The sequence below is a fragment of the Hippichthys cyanospilos genome, chromosome 21 (assembly GCF_059441005.1).
Source record: "Hippichthys cyanospilos isolate Australia breed blue-spotted pipefish chromosome 21, RoL_Hcya_1.0, whole genome shotgun sequence".
NCBI lineage: Eukaryota > Metazoa > Chordata > Actinopteri > Syngnathiformes > Syngnathidae > Hippichthys > Hippichthys cyanospilos.
In genome coordinates, this window is record NC_142389.1 from 4,351,073 (window position 1) to 4,366,339 (window position 15,267).

At 37.7% G+C, this 15,267-nt stretch overlaps 1 protein-coding gene across 25 annotated transcripts in view; it reads right to left on the bottom strand.

Moving 5' to 3' along the window:
* adgrb2 (adhesion G protein-coupled receptor B2) overlaps nt 1-15,267 on the bottom strand; it is a 172,435-nt gene that overhangs the window by 31,435 nt on the left and 125,733 nt on the right. For 24 of the 25 annotated variants that reach the window (XR_015864052.1, XR_015864051.1, XR_015864055.1 and 21 more), the window contains 7 exons: nt 13,916-14,019; nt 12,460-12,562; nt 11,749-11,899; nt 7,256-7,325; nt 5,241-5,307; nt 2,825-2,910; nt 1,396-1,494 (listed from right to left, as the gene is read on the bottom strand). Coding sequence is in view for 20 of the 25 variants with exons in the window: in XM_088405499.1 (XP_088261625.1) it covers nt 1,396-1,494; nt 2,825-2,910; nt 5,241-5,307; nt 7,256-7,325; nt 11,749-11,899; nt 12,460-12,562; nt 13,916-14,019 (680 nt within the window). In the remaining 5 variants the exon portion in view is untranslated. The remainder of the gene's footprint in view (nt 1-1,395; nt 1,495-2,824; nt 2,911-5,240; nt 5,308-7,255; nt 7,326-11,748; nt 11,900-12,459; nt 12,563-13,915; nt 14,020-15,267) is intronic. The other variant, XM_088405484.1, reaches the window with a different exon arrangement.

Below are 15,267 nucleotides of genomic sequence, written 5' to 3' on the forward strand. Positions count from 1 at the left end.
AAACTGAAGTTGAATATGATTTGACTGTGAATTAAGCACCATATAAATCGGCGCCCCTTATAACCTTTTGCGCATTATCACCGTTATGCCTTATAACGCAGTAAGGAGTTCCCCAAAATAGACCTGTTCATAAATACTGGCTTTACATAAATATTTCCCAAATTAGACCCTTTCATTTTGACTGCACTTTACAATCAGGTGCAAGTTATGGTCCAAAAAATACGGCACTGTAATCCTGCAAACAGGAGTTGAAAATAAAACGCCGTGTCAAACCTAGACCCCAAGTGTGGTTACATCACAGCGGGCGTTCGTTCGGAACAGACGTGAGCTCTCAGCAGACTAGTTTTGCAAAATACGTTCAAATCCAAACAGGTCATCCAAGGACGAGACTGATTAAATGCAGCAAAGTGCAGTACGCTTGATTTAGCGCGAGCGGTCGGCGGCGGTGGTACCGAGACGACACTTTACCACATGAGGTATGGCATAACGAGAGGCATAAAGCTTAAACTATGCAATAGGGTGTTTGACAGCGACATAGTTTGCACAAACAAAAACTCGCCCGGCGTTGCGGTGCCGGAAAGTCTCGGCGATATCGCACATTAAACACGTTAAAAAGCAAATGGTTCCCAAATACCGCCTGACATGGGTCAGTTTTGTTTAGCGTCACCTGGGGACAACTCTCATTAAGTCTGATCACTTGCGACGCAAGTGTTGTTCCTTTCATCGTTATTTTTTTATTATTTTTTGGCAACCGGGCACGTCTAAATGTCACCCTGCATTATTACCAACAGCTGGAGATTAAAAGGATGGTGCAGAGAGGAAGAATGGAGAAAGTCTGATGGAGAGAGAGAGACGAAAAGAAACGAGACAGCGTGTAGTCCCCATGAAGTGAAAGTTCTTCTTTGTGTTTTTCCTTCTATTCATACTGTCTACAATTTGGCACGACCACTTAATTGCATCTGTTTTGTAACTTGGAGTTACTTTGATACATCCTGCCTCAAAATATAAATGCGGTGGAGTGCAGGCATGAACCGATAACTCTGTTTTCTGATTTTCCGTGGTTGTAAAAATGTCCCAATAATCACTAATACTGAATGTGATGAGTAATGATGACTGCTTGCAGAGTTGAGTCAACGAGCTGCCTCTTTGAAGTTCATTTGACAATAGTTCATTCGTTCCTTTTTTTTGCATGGAGGAAGATTGCAGATGTGTTAGGTATTTATTTCATCTTACACCTTACACCTTCATGTACACCTTTTTAATGCACCAAATAATCCGTATTTTGTTTCAAAATAACATTTTAGAGCTGTATTTTTAATACCGTTTTACCACGTGTTTTATTTTTTGTTTGTTTTTTTGCTCGCGGTTAAGAGGGCAAGATGAAGATGAACTAACATGGCGCTGCTGGCAGTCGAACTGGAGAGAGCTGTGCTCGAGATCACGCCGCACTTGGAGCATTTCAGCAGAAGTCGGCTACGCGCCTCCACCGGGACACTTTGGGGCATATCGTGCACACATACACACAAACAGACACGTGACAGTGAAAGGGAGAAGGTGTCGGTATGTGTGGAAACGTATTCCAGTCATGGCGATGGGTCAATATATAAGGTGGGAGGAAAACAAGGGGAAAAAATTAAAAAAAAGGGAAGGATATCACAATGAGCGGGAGCGGGGGACGAACAAGAAAAAATGGTGGTATGGGAAGAAAGAAAGAAAGAAAGAAAGAAAGGTAAATTAAAACCAGACCTTAAAAAGTAGCAGCACAGAAAAAAAAAGTCAAAACTACAAATACTGATTTGAAGTGAAAGTGAAAGACAGACATTGCAATGTTACGGCAGTGTCATGAGGATTAACAGATTACAAGGACACCGACAGGAAATGTTCCAATAATCTTATTCCACTGCTAGTACATGCAGGTGCGCATCCTTCATTTGCTTTCTATTTTTTTGTGTACATTTTATTGACGTTCTTTAATTAAAATGAACAACGCGGCTTTGTCAGAGAATTCAATGAACAACAAACACTTTCTCGTAGTAGTTTGTGTTGAAAAACACACACACAAATACATATATATATATATATATATATATATATATATATATATATATGTGTGTGTGTGTGTGTGTGTGTGTGTGTGTATATATATATATATATATATATATATATATATATATATATATATGTATATACACACATATATATATGTATATATATATATATATATATATATGTATATATATATATATATATATATATATACACACACACACACATATATATATATATATATACATATATATATATATACATATATATATATATATATATATACATATATATATATATATATATATATATATATATATATATATATATATATATATATATATATATATGTATGTATGTCCCTCGGTAGATGAGTGAATAAGAGAGTGAGAGAAAATATTGCAATGAATGAGATAAACAGTATGCGAATGAAACATAATGAAGTGATTTTATTCATGTATATGTGTCATTTTTAGTACAGCGGAAACAAACTTATTGTATGTATGGCTATAGTGCAAGAACTGATTAATAGCATTTATATAGCATTGGGCCTCCTTATCATGTCCACCATGATGAACCGAAAAACGGCAACGTATCATCACATTCTGCCAGAGATAAAAGAACCACGGTATATAATCGTTGTTTTATGATTTGAACGATTCGGAAAGTATTATAAAAGATTTAAAGCAGCAGATATTGAGTGGCCTCAGAAGAAGCATATGGATGGATGAGTATGTCTTTAGTGTGACCAAACAGTTTACGAGCGCGGAGCACTTACCCCGCTCGCTGCTTTTTGGACTTGTCGGAGATGCCGTCTCGAGACATGAGCTTGTTGAACACCACGATTCCAATGAGCATATTCACCTAAGGGAGACAGAGAAGAATGTTTGATGAAGATGGCATTAATGGCTTGCCAACAGGGACTCTCATCTACAATCGCATCGCGCTTTGTGTTTTCAGCTGGGTTTTGTTGAAATGGAATCCAAGATTACTCTTGAATTGTAGCTCCGATTCAGGGAAGTAAATGCGAGTTTTCTTTCAAGAGTGATTTGGCGTTTTTATATAAGTTTAGATCTTCTGGAGTAAACAATTGGAGGTTGGAATACTGGCCTATCGGTGGGTATCAATAGGTAGCTTATCAGCATGCTAGTTTTTTCAAGATGAATCATTTTTAGTTTACAGTTCCATCACCACAACACCACCATGAGGTGGGCATTTTACCATTTTTTTTTACCATTTTTTTTTTCTGGTTCATCAGCAGATGGACATAACCACGACAGACCGGCTGTAATCGCCATTCGGTTGTTTTAGTTTACTTCTGCTTTAGTCATCTTTTTACCCCCATTAGGTGCGAATTTTGAAAATTTTCTGGTCTGTTGTTCCTAGACAAAACTGGCATAGAAAGAGCGCTCGCTTCTGCTTGTAGAATTTTAGTCGTTTTTGTTCGTCCGTCATTTGTTCCTGCCGTGGGTTCCGCTTTCATCATGATCGGTCCATCGTTGTTTTTCAAGCCGAAAAAACTGGAATAATCAGTTTTGTAGTTGTATCTTAGCTACGCTGCACTTTGTCACCATGAGAGGGGCATTTTATTTATTTTTCTGGTCTGTAGTTTGTCGCCAAAACTGTCTGTCAAAAACCAAAAGAATGCACACCCCCGCTGGTAAAATTGTACTCAATTGAACCCATCCGTCATTAGCGTCATTTTCTGTATTTTCAAGCTGAAAAAAACTTCAATCGTCAGGCTTTCTATTTTATTTTACTTATGCTTCTATTGTTACCATTAGATGGGAATTTTACAGATTTTTCTAGGCCGTTGTTCATCGGCAAAACTGGAAACCGGTCAGTGACGGACTGATGGAAAGGTGGAATTTTACGAATGTTTGTTGATCATCTGTCTGATCGGTCTTCTATCGTCACATTATGACCACGATTTGAGCAATTTACAGATTTTTCTGGTCCGATTTTCATTGGCAAAACCAGCGCCGGTCAGTGACGGACTGATGAAAAGATTTTTACAAACGGCGGTAATGACAGCTAGGCAGTCTCCAATCGCGCACACATTTTTTGAGCAGCTGCCAGCTGTCCAAATTCCACTCCAAACATTTCCCCTGGCAGCACCTGTGTTAAACCGGCCAAATTTTATAGTTTACTAAACACTCTGGGCTGTTGATTCTCTTTTTTTTTAAATTATTTATATATTTTCTTTTTAATCTGGCGGTGACAGCACGCCAGATTGTGCTGAGACCTTTGTCAGGTTAGACATGTCTGGGCCCAGCATTATCTTGATCTGCTATTTGTCTGTGGTCTGGTTTATTAATTTGGAGTTGAGTCCTCCTGTGGGAGGAGTCAGTGAATCTCCCACCAACATCTGCCTGTCGGACCACCAACAAGTCGCCAGGCTGGAGTTTTTTTCATTTGTAAAAAGTCTTTTAATGCCGGCCATTTTCAAAAGAGAACCTGCCAGCCAATGAGAATTATTTTCAATGATTTTTTTTTTTCACTTTACTAGCTCGATGATCAAATAAGAGCTGGTCTCCTCTCATTATCATTGACCCTTGTGCATCCATCGAAAAAACGTGGATTATAATGAGTGTGGGTATGTCCAATCTGGTACCCATGAACATATGTGTTGTAATTATTTAGTACGCCAAGCTGCACTAGTTTAGAATTTGCAGCATGGTTGTATTTTGAACTTTAACATGATTATAGAATTAGTGATAAATTTCAAATCACTAGTGTTTTTTTCTTCAATGCTTTCTCCTTTGATTTCACAAAGAAATCACGGAAAAGGTCCCACAGTTAACATGTATGCATGAGGGTTAAAAGAAAAAAAAAATGGTGTGAATTGACGTCATTTCACGTCAAAAGTGTTAATGAGGCAGAAGCTGTAGGGATATCATTCTGAAAGCAATTATTTTTAACAAGTAGATTTACCATGCAGTTAAACATGTCATGAAAAATAATATTAATAATAATAATCACAGTAGTAGGTTGTCTTTTCTTTGAACCAAGAGAGAACCAATCATTTTTTGTGTGCATCCAAAGTATGATTAAAGCCCTAAATTAATTCTTCAATAGTAACCATGCATTAATCTTAGTCACAATGTGAAAGCGCTTGTCAGTGGGGGTGTATAATTCCTTGCCAATCCTTATTATGATTGCATTTTTTTAGCATATTGAAATAGAACACTCACCAATACTATGACAGCAGCAGGTCCAACAAAGGCATAAAGCAAACCTCCCTCAAGGGATAACCAGCAACTAGAAGACAAGAGGGACACAAATCACATTGCTTCTTCTAATGAAAATGGGCACCATAAGAAATGCTCCATGTGAAGAGCAACTTTATCTTATGTACGCATTCCACATTTTGTAATGGTACAGCCCTCATTTAAAACAGTATAAAATTAACCGCTTAACATGCAAGACTACACATATCTCCCTATTATGACAATGTGAAAAAAGGGGACATTTTTTTTTTTAGTTTGCATATTTCTCAAGCTCCATCAGGTTGGATGGGAGATGCCTGTGCACAGCTATTTTCAGGTCACTCCAGAGATGTTTAATAAGATTTCAGTCTGGGCTCTGGCAAGGCCACTCCAGGATAGTCGCAGAGTGGTTCTGAAGCCAATCTTTTGGTCATTGTCCTGCTAAAAAATGAACCTTCAGCCCAGTCTGAGGTCAAGAGTGCCCTGGAGCAGGTTTTCATCCAGGATTCATTTTTCCTTCTGGTCTGAATAGTCTGCTACTTCCTGCTGCCGTAAAACATCCCCATACCATGATGCTCCCACCACCATGCTTCACTGCTGGCATGGTATCGGCTTGGTTTCGTCCAAACATGACCCCTCGTTTTCAAAGAATTTTTTTTCTCATGGTCTGAGAGTCTTTCAGATGCTTTTTTGGGAAATTCTGGATAAGCTGCCATGTTTGTTTTACTGCAAAGTGGCTTTAATGTGGCCACTCTACTACACAGGCCTGATTGGTGAACCGCTGCAGGGCTAGTTGTCCTTTCAAAAGGTCAAACGGTATTCCAGATGCCCCCTCTATATTTTTATCAAATTCCGATTGTCAGCATGTGAATTTCTGTCCATCTCTGATTTCTTACTTTGTGAACACACGTCCAGATGGATCCAACTCCGACTTTTACGCGAGCAACAGCGTCTGCACCCAGTGAGGATTCCACCTCCCGCCTATTTGCACAAGCCTACATCTAATGAAGATGCATTGCTGCGGGGGGATTGATCTAAATGCCATTTTCATTCAATCACAATAAATGTTACTCCGCTCTTTCATTTGATGTCTCCTTATTGAACCTCCTGATGGTTAAAATGCCATCTGGAAACGATGAGTTAAAGTACCGTGAAGCGTTACGGACCATTTTTCATTCGATACCACTCCCTAGAATGTTAATCCTCTTCCGAACCAGGCTCAAATCAAGCCCGTTGCAGACAGTTTATTTAAACTTGAATATTTAGTAGATTAAAAAAATATAAAGGACACTTATTTTTAATGGTTCCTGAATTTATCAACCAAGTAATTAAAATCATGTTTGTTTATTTTAAAGATTATTGAAACCAGTGATTCTCAACCTTTTTTAATGACGTACCACCTATGAAATATTTATTCGGCCAAATCTGCATTAAGATGAAATTATCAAACTGTGAATTACATTTCGGGTGATATAAGTGTATTTCACTCAGGAATTGCACGACATTTTTTTTCCTAATTGTCAATCATGAAACTGTGCATCCGCATAACAACTTAATAAAATTAAAACATGTAACATTTCACAAGGAATCCCTTTAGGTTTCTTTATTTTTCCAATTTACTTGCTCTTAATTTGAGAAGAAAAATAAACTGCTCTTGACATGGTATTAGAAAGAAAGAAAATTATATTTTCTGACACCTGCGGAAACCTTGGTAAAGCCTTGAAATATATGTAAAGTGAAAACATAGATTTATGTGTATTTATTTTAGTAGCATAACACCAAAAGCGCCTAGCTATTGCTAGCTTTGAAACATTGCGAAATATACAAGTAAAATGCAGTAGTAAAAGTGGGTGGAATTTGCTGCTTCATTCAGAAGAATCAGAAGATCGCATTGAGATTTGTGGAGACATAAATTAAATTATTGTAAAAAAATAAATAAATAAAATAGGGGGGTTTGTCTTTGATAAAATTCTTCAAACTGCGCGACAGATGCTACTCACTAGCTGGCCGTGCCGTAACCTCTTGCTCTGGTGAACCCGACCGACACTGCTACAACTAAGGCTGGGAGACCTGCAGGAAACACAGAAATAAATCCAAAATGTTAAGACGATCCATTAAAAAATAAAATATAAATCCTTTCGATGATATGCTATGCGGCATCGATGTATACAGTGTGTTAAATTTGATTTGTAGATGTGTGTGTGTGCTCCTCTAGGCAGAGGTCATGTGGCACTCATAAAAAAAAAATAATAATAATAAATTAAAAAAAATAAACCTGGCTCGGATCCCGCATTTGGTATTATTTATACATGACATCAATCGGTTCCGCCGCGCCGCTATATTTCATCCAAGTGCAATTTGAACATTTTCCGCAATACATTCGAGACGCCGCACATACATGGCGGAGAATATATTACTTGTGCCAGTCCAAACATATGCATGAAATATGCAAATGAGGCAGCGAGGTGCGTAACGCACACACCGGGTTTGGGACCGGGCGCCACGTGGTACCGCGGAGGACTAGGTTTGGCTCATAATGAGCTTGATTCTGAAATATCCACGTAATTAAAGAAGCTGTGATTATGGCCGCCAATGAAAAGCAATTAGAGCAAGACACATTAACAAATAAGTCGGCAGGGAGCCAGGCGGCTCCGCAAACCGGCAGGGGGACATTTTAATGAGACGACAATCAATTGGGTAATATATACATAACCCGGGAAACGCCGACCAATAGGTCGCGTGCACATCATTTCACCTATTCGCCGCCGTTGATGAATATACTTGTCAATTGTGTGTTTTTTTTGTTTGTTTTTCTTTTTTTCTTATAACAGAGAAACTCAATGGAGTGTTGAATCATATCCCGCGGATTTGAAACTTGGAAACAATTTTGTTAATGCACAATCACCAGTAGATGGCGATGTAATTCCATTTTGGGCTGAAAACTAGATTTATTGGGGCTTGAATTGGTGAAAAGATTCTGAGGTGGAAGTGGTGGGAAATATTACAAAACTTCAGACACTTGGAACTTATTAACGTTGATTTTTTTGCAATTTGAACCATATTTGTAGGGGTATCTTTAGCTACATATCACAAAAAAAGATGGCGTAATGTTAGATCACTAATGATGATGCACAACCATGTAAACCAAAACAGAATAGGAGTTTGTGGTGTTTTGCAAAGTAGTCACTATTAACCAATCAATCAAAAAAAAAAAATACAATTTATTTGCTCTTAATTTGAAAATATAAGTGTACATAAAAGTGTACAAACTTTGTCTCTAATGACAATGGAGTTCCATATAAAACGTAACAGAATAAAGGTATGGCATGTTTTGCAAAGTAGTCACGATTACACATTTTAGAGAAAAAGTTGCTTCATTTTCCAAATAGTTTGCTATTAATTTGAAAAGAGCAATACATTGGTTGGGAAATTGTGTCAAATTAAAATGCAAATCATCGTGAAATTTTACATTAAAAAGGCAGTATTTTGCAAAGGGGTCACTATAAAGCAAGACAGCAGTGAGCTGCTACATGATTCAATTAATTTGTTCTTAATTAAAAAAAAAATGTACTACTGTAATCAGTAAATTATGCCTCTAATGACATTGCGGATCCATATGGAATTTAACAGATTAAAGCTATATGTACAATGATTTGAAAAGTAGTCACTACTACACAATTTAGTAATAAATGTTCCAACTTATTTGCTCTCAATTTGAAAGGAAAAATGTCCAGATTGGAAAACTATGTCACTAATGAAAGTACTCATCTATAAATACTTAATGGAATAAAGGTACAAAACCATTTGCAAACTAGTCACTGTTAGATAATTTTGCAATATATTTCCTCATGTTCCAAAAAAATGCTCTCAATTTAAAAACAATATATTGATATATTGAGAAATTGTGGTAAAAAAAAAAACGTATCAAACCCAGAAAAAAACATAGAAAAAAAGAGAAAAAAAACTTTTGAAAGGAGCTATGTCACACAATTCAGCAATGAAATTGCTTCATGTTCCCAAAAATTTATCCCAAATTTAAAAGCAATAAATGGATACATTGAGAAATTGTGGTTTAAAAGGTGGTATCAAACCCAGAATACTGTAAAGCCTGGAATAAAAGCAAAAAAGATTTTCAAAGGAATTACATCACACGATTCGAAAGTGCTTCATGTTCAAATCAATTTGCTCTCATTTTGAAATCCAGCAAATTAGATGTGCTGCCTGAAGTGTTTCCAGGATACCTGCACCCCCGTTTGAGAACCGCTGATCTACAGTATACATCCTGCCTCTTTTCTATCAGCCAAGGCCATCGGCAAGGTGGCTGATTAGACCGCAGCAATCAATGTGAAGTGGAATGAAGTGAAAAGGTGATGTTGCTGTTAATTCAAGCGTCCATGGGGAACATCTTGCCAGCCTTGTGTAGATTTTATCACGTGTTGATTATCCTCCAACATTCCTGTCGCGGCAGGTTAAAGTACAAAAGAAAAAAAAAAAAAGCATCCTGGGGACATCTGGGTGTTGCGGAGCTGAATAAGTAGTTCAACATAATCCCCTCGATGGGTATTCAAAGCCATGCCTGCCATCCTGCCCGTTCATGTTTGCGGGGAGCTGTAAATTATATTAGAAAGTATGATGAACGCCTTTTGCTAAATTGGGTCTACACAGGTGCAATTTGCACCGTGCAGCGGGGAAGGGAGGGGGGGATGGAAATGAGAATTCAGCAAATGGAGCGTCATGCATTATGCTGGACAAATTTTCCACGCCGCATGGAAATAATCGGTTACATTTTTATGTAAAATGTCTTTGTCACCGTGTTCTCCATCAGCGCTTCCTGTCACCGAGTGGCGGCTCAGTCTGCAAGTCTGAAAAGGATGCTCGTGGATGTTCTCAAATTACTCTGGCAGATGAGGCGTTGAACCAAAACAAGAAGCGAAAACCCCTTAAAGGGACAGTGCGTGAGATTTTTTTTATTAAAAAGGAATAAATTAAATCATTGTAAATTTCACAAACTTGAATGAATTCTTAATGACCACCAGTATGGTTTAAATATAATCATATGTCTAGTTTTCATTATATTATATTACATGGGGCGTGGCACTTTTCCCGAGGCGGCCATGTTTGTTATAGCTACGGACAATGGTAAATGCAGCACCTCATGCTGTCCGTAATGAAAAACTGTCTAAATCTTACACACTATTCCTTTCACCAGTGCAAACCGTATTTTCAAACCGTTTAAAAAATAAATACATAAATAAATACATAAATAAATAAATAAATAGTATAATCAGTGTCTGATTTATGGAACTTTTGAAGACCTTTCAAAATGTATTTGTACTGGTCGGCAAAAAAAATAATTAGCATGTCCTCTTTTTCATCATACAAGAGAAATAACGTCATCGTTCTGATATATTTGTCCACAAATGATAATCAACATTAAGTATGCTCACTAGAAGACATCCTGGCCTTGCAAATTATGTCTCATGTGTTTGCTGTCTTGCTAAGACAAATGGACGCAACAATGGACACAAATGAATAGACCGGAAGGATATAGTTAAAAATGGCTGCTAGCCTAGCAAGAATGCATTTATGACATCTCCAGCCGTCGATGGCAGCGAATGAGTTAAGTGCGGCCAAATTTAACGAACATTCAGCGGGCTCATCAGCGCATGCGGCATTGATATTCACGCCGCGTCTTTTTTTGTTGGCACATACTAAATGGCGAGATGAAAGCTGTACTTTGTCATAAAAACATCAATTTGAAGAACGGAGAAAGCATCCATTAACCGGCGCCTCGTCGCAATTTCATTTCGTCTGCTTGACCCGTGTCACCGACGACAAAATCGCAGCTTTGAGTTGCCTCTTAGCGTCGGAAAGAAATGAGAAAGACTGGATCTCGGGCCAAGTTATAAGGACTCGCTGATCTTTTGTGATAATTGGAAAAACAACACCGTGTAACGGCAGATAGGCAAGATTGTCAATTCCTCTCAGAAAATGGAACCAAAGTGAAAAAATAAATTGCTTTGATTTCAGGTTCGTGTGCATTATCCAACCCGACCTCCGTCACCGTGTTTTCACTATTATTTTAATGCGTTGGGTCTTTGGAATTGGTAAATTGGGTGCGTAAATTATACTGGTTCGAATGACAAATCTACGTATTCTGCAGATTTACCGCATGGTAATTGTTGACGTTTTGTCAACGTTAACAAGTTAAAAAGTCGTTGGAATGAAAGATAGGTTCGTAAAAATAATACAATCGACTCTTGTGCAGTATTTTGTCCAATCCTTCCATCAAAGAAATTTCGCATCAAAAGGAAAACATTGAAAGGAGACAGGGAGCTGAAATTTCACCCAGACGGTGAAACTTGGTTATCGTACTTCCAGGAATGTGCCGTGGAAGAAAATAGTGAACAAGGGTAGAATATCGATAAAATATCGAAGTTTAAAAAAAAAAAACACGTTTTTTTTATGGAAGATTATGCAAGAGGCTACTCACCCCAGCCGAGGCACAGAAAGCGCTTGCGAATGAGGCGTGACCTCAATTTGCCGATGACCGCCAGGTAAGACTGCCAAGCTTCCGTCAGCACCCAGCAGAAAGAGGCCAAGAAGAAGAAATGGAGAAAGGCAGCAGTCACGGTACATAGGCCCTAAAGAGAGACGGGCAAAAATCCTGATTACTTCTTGTATGTCACCGGTTTAGGGTGGAAAGTGTTGAAAATGGCAGAAACACATATATATATATATATATATATATATATATATATATATATATATGTAGGGTTAGGGTTAAGGGTTAGGGTCTCCAATACCGATACTTTTTATCGATACCACTAGTACCAATTTTGGACTGCAACGCTTGCAAAATATGGCCATATAAAAGTATAATCCACATTTTCATGATGCAACATTTGGTAACTCAAGAAATATGTCTTTCTTTTCTATTTCCTTCGTAGTAATATTTTGGGAGATTCACAAGACTGGCAGCATAGTTTTCGTTATATATGCTCCTAATCATCCTGCTTGTATAAATATTAAAACAAAGGGAGACTTGACTAGGCTGCTGTTGAATATGATGAATGTTAAATACTTTAACTCATATTACTATGGCTGGTTATGCTATACATCCAGTTTATTAGGAATTACAGTAATTTATTCATGATAATCTAGAAGTATGTGGCTCAATCATAGAGCGATCAGAGCGCCTTACCTTGCTAAGCGTTTGTGATTGTCCCACCAAAATCAATAAATTGGAGGCCAGGATGGAAAGGCAAAAATTCACCAGGATGATGGACCTCTCTGAACGGATATACCTGCGGGGCACAGAATTATGTTTTTCTTTTAAAATAGAATGTGTCAGCAAAGATAGCGATACAATTTATTCCCGTAAATATAGAAAACGTGTCACTTTACGGTACTTTTCTAGCAACCAAATTGCCAATATTTTACCTAAAAATACAGTATATGACACATTCTCTACATTTATTGTATTGGTTGGTTTTAATATTATTATTATTATATTTATTGTAATGATTCTGTTGGTTTTGCAATTACAAACCGGACTGCGTAAAATCAACGGAATCAATACCATTCTTTACCGTGGATGTAGAAAAGGTGTTACCGTAATTTAATGATACTTTTCTGGCAACCAAGTTGCTGGTATTTTATTGTGAAAAACATGACACATTTTCTACATTTATTGTAATGATTCTGTTGGTTTTGCAATTACAAACCGGACTGCGTAAAATCAACGGAATCAATACCATTCTTTACCGTGGATGTAGAAAAGGTGTTACCGTAATTTAATGATACTTTTCTGGCAACCAAGTTGCTGGTATTTTATTGTGAAAAACATGACACATTTTCTACATTTATTGTAATGATTCTGTTGGTTTTGCAATTACAAACCGGACTGCGTAAAATCAACGGAATCAATACCATTCTTTACCGTGGATGTAGAAAAGGTGTTACCGTAATTTAATGATACTTTTCTGGCAACCAAGTTGCTGGTATTTTATTGTGAAAAACATGACACATTTTCTACATTTATTGTAATGATTCTGTTGGTTTTGCAATTACAAACCGGACTGCGTAAAATCAACGGAATCAATACCATTCTTTACCGTAAATGTAGAAAAGGTGTTAACGTAATTTAATGATACTTTTCTGGCAACCAAGTTGCTGGTATTTTACTGTGAAAAAAATATGACACATTTTCTACATTTATTGTAATGATTCTGTTGGTTTTGCAATTACAAAACAGACTGTGCATAATCAACGGAATCAATACCATTCTTTACCGTAAATGGAGAAATGGTGTTAACATAATTTAATGATACTTTTCTGGCAACCAAGTTGCTGGTATTTTATTGTGAAAAACATATGACACATTGTCTACATTTATCATAATGATACTGTTGATTTTGCGTTTACAAACCGGACTGCGTAAAATCAACGGAATCAATCCCATTCTTTACCGTAAACGTAGATAACGCGTTACGTTAATTGACGTTTCTTTTCGGGAAACCAAATTGCGACATTGTAGACTGACTTTGTCAAAGCAAAATCAGCATCCAATCAAATTGTTCTACAGCTGTAGGAATGGAACGATTTTCTCCGCTAACGCATTGTTGCATGAAGCCATTAAAGAAAAAATGTGCAAATACCTCCAGAAGGCAGCATAGATAAGAAGCAGGATGAGCAGAGCAGAACAGGAGACCCCACAGCCCACCATGAGGGGCACCGAGGGCATGCTGGTGGGACCCATTTCCTGAAGACCCAGATAGGAAAGAAAAACGGAGAGGACGGAAAAGCATTAGTGTTCATTTTCCAAAATGTTGCTTGGCTTTCCTCCCAGGAAAGGAATGGTGCCGCTTGGACACTATACACCCCGCCGCCTCCCAAATGGGCTTAATGTTCGGTCGTGTTTGAGTTCTCAATCACACGGTTTATTCCCTCGGGTGACTCGCCGCCTCTTTCATCAAGATTTATCACTACGCGCAAGCCCGTGTGTTGCGCAAGGTGTCTCAATGCAAATAAAGCACGCGTTGCGCGCGTGTGCGTGCCAAGTAATTGAAAGGCCGAATGCCCGTGAGTATGCCTGCTCAAGATGAGTTAAGAAAGTTCGGCGCAAAGAGTTGAGGCCAAGCGAGGCTAAAAACATATAGGAAGGAAGAATAAAGTGTCAAAGCTTGTTTTTGGAAAATATTTTTTTTTTTTTTTTTACCCCTTACCCATCAAAGGAAGCCAATTTCTCCAGAGGAGAAGTCCAGATATGGACCGGAATATCAATACGATATACTCAACAACACATTGGGGGACGTTGCGGAAAATCTAAATTGCATTCATTCATATTCTATACTCATCTGATATGGCAAAGATTTATAATAATGTTGACACACGGAGGATCACTATTTCAAAATGATGGTGGAAGAAAAGTGAAATGATATTACGCATATCATATACGAGTCGATTTCACTGCAGTCGTAGTGAACTGAATACCGCCCAATAATTCTCATAATTTACCGATAGGTAGGTAGGTAGGTAGGTAGATAGATAGAGGTAGATCGATAGATAGATAGATAGATAGATAGATAGATAGATAGATAGATAGATAGATAGATAGATAGATAGATAGATAGATAGAAAGCTAGCTAGCTAGCTTGCGTGATAGATAGAAAGCTAGCTAGCTAGCTTGCGTGATAGATAGATAGATAGATAGATAGATAGATAGATAGATAGATAGATAGATAGATAGATAGATAGATAGATAGATAGATAGATAGATAGATAGAAAGCTAGCTAGCTAGCTTGCGTGATAGATAGATAGATAGATAGATAGATAGATAGATAGATAGATAGATAGATAGATAGATAGATAGATAGATAGAAAGCTAGCTAGCTAGCTAGCTTGCGTGATAGATAGAAAGCTAGCTAGCTAGCTTGCGTGATAGATAGATAGATAGATAGATAGATAGATAGATAGATAGATAGATAGATAGATAGATAGATAGATAGA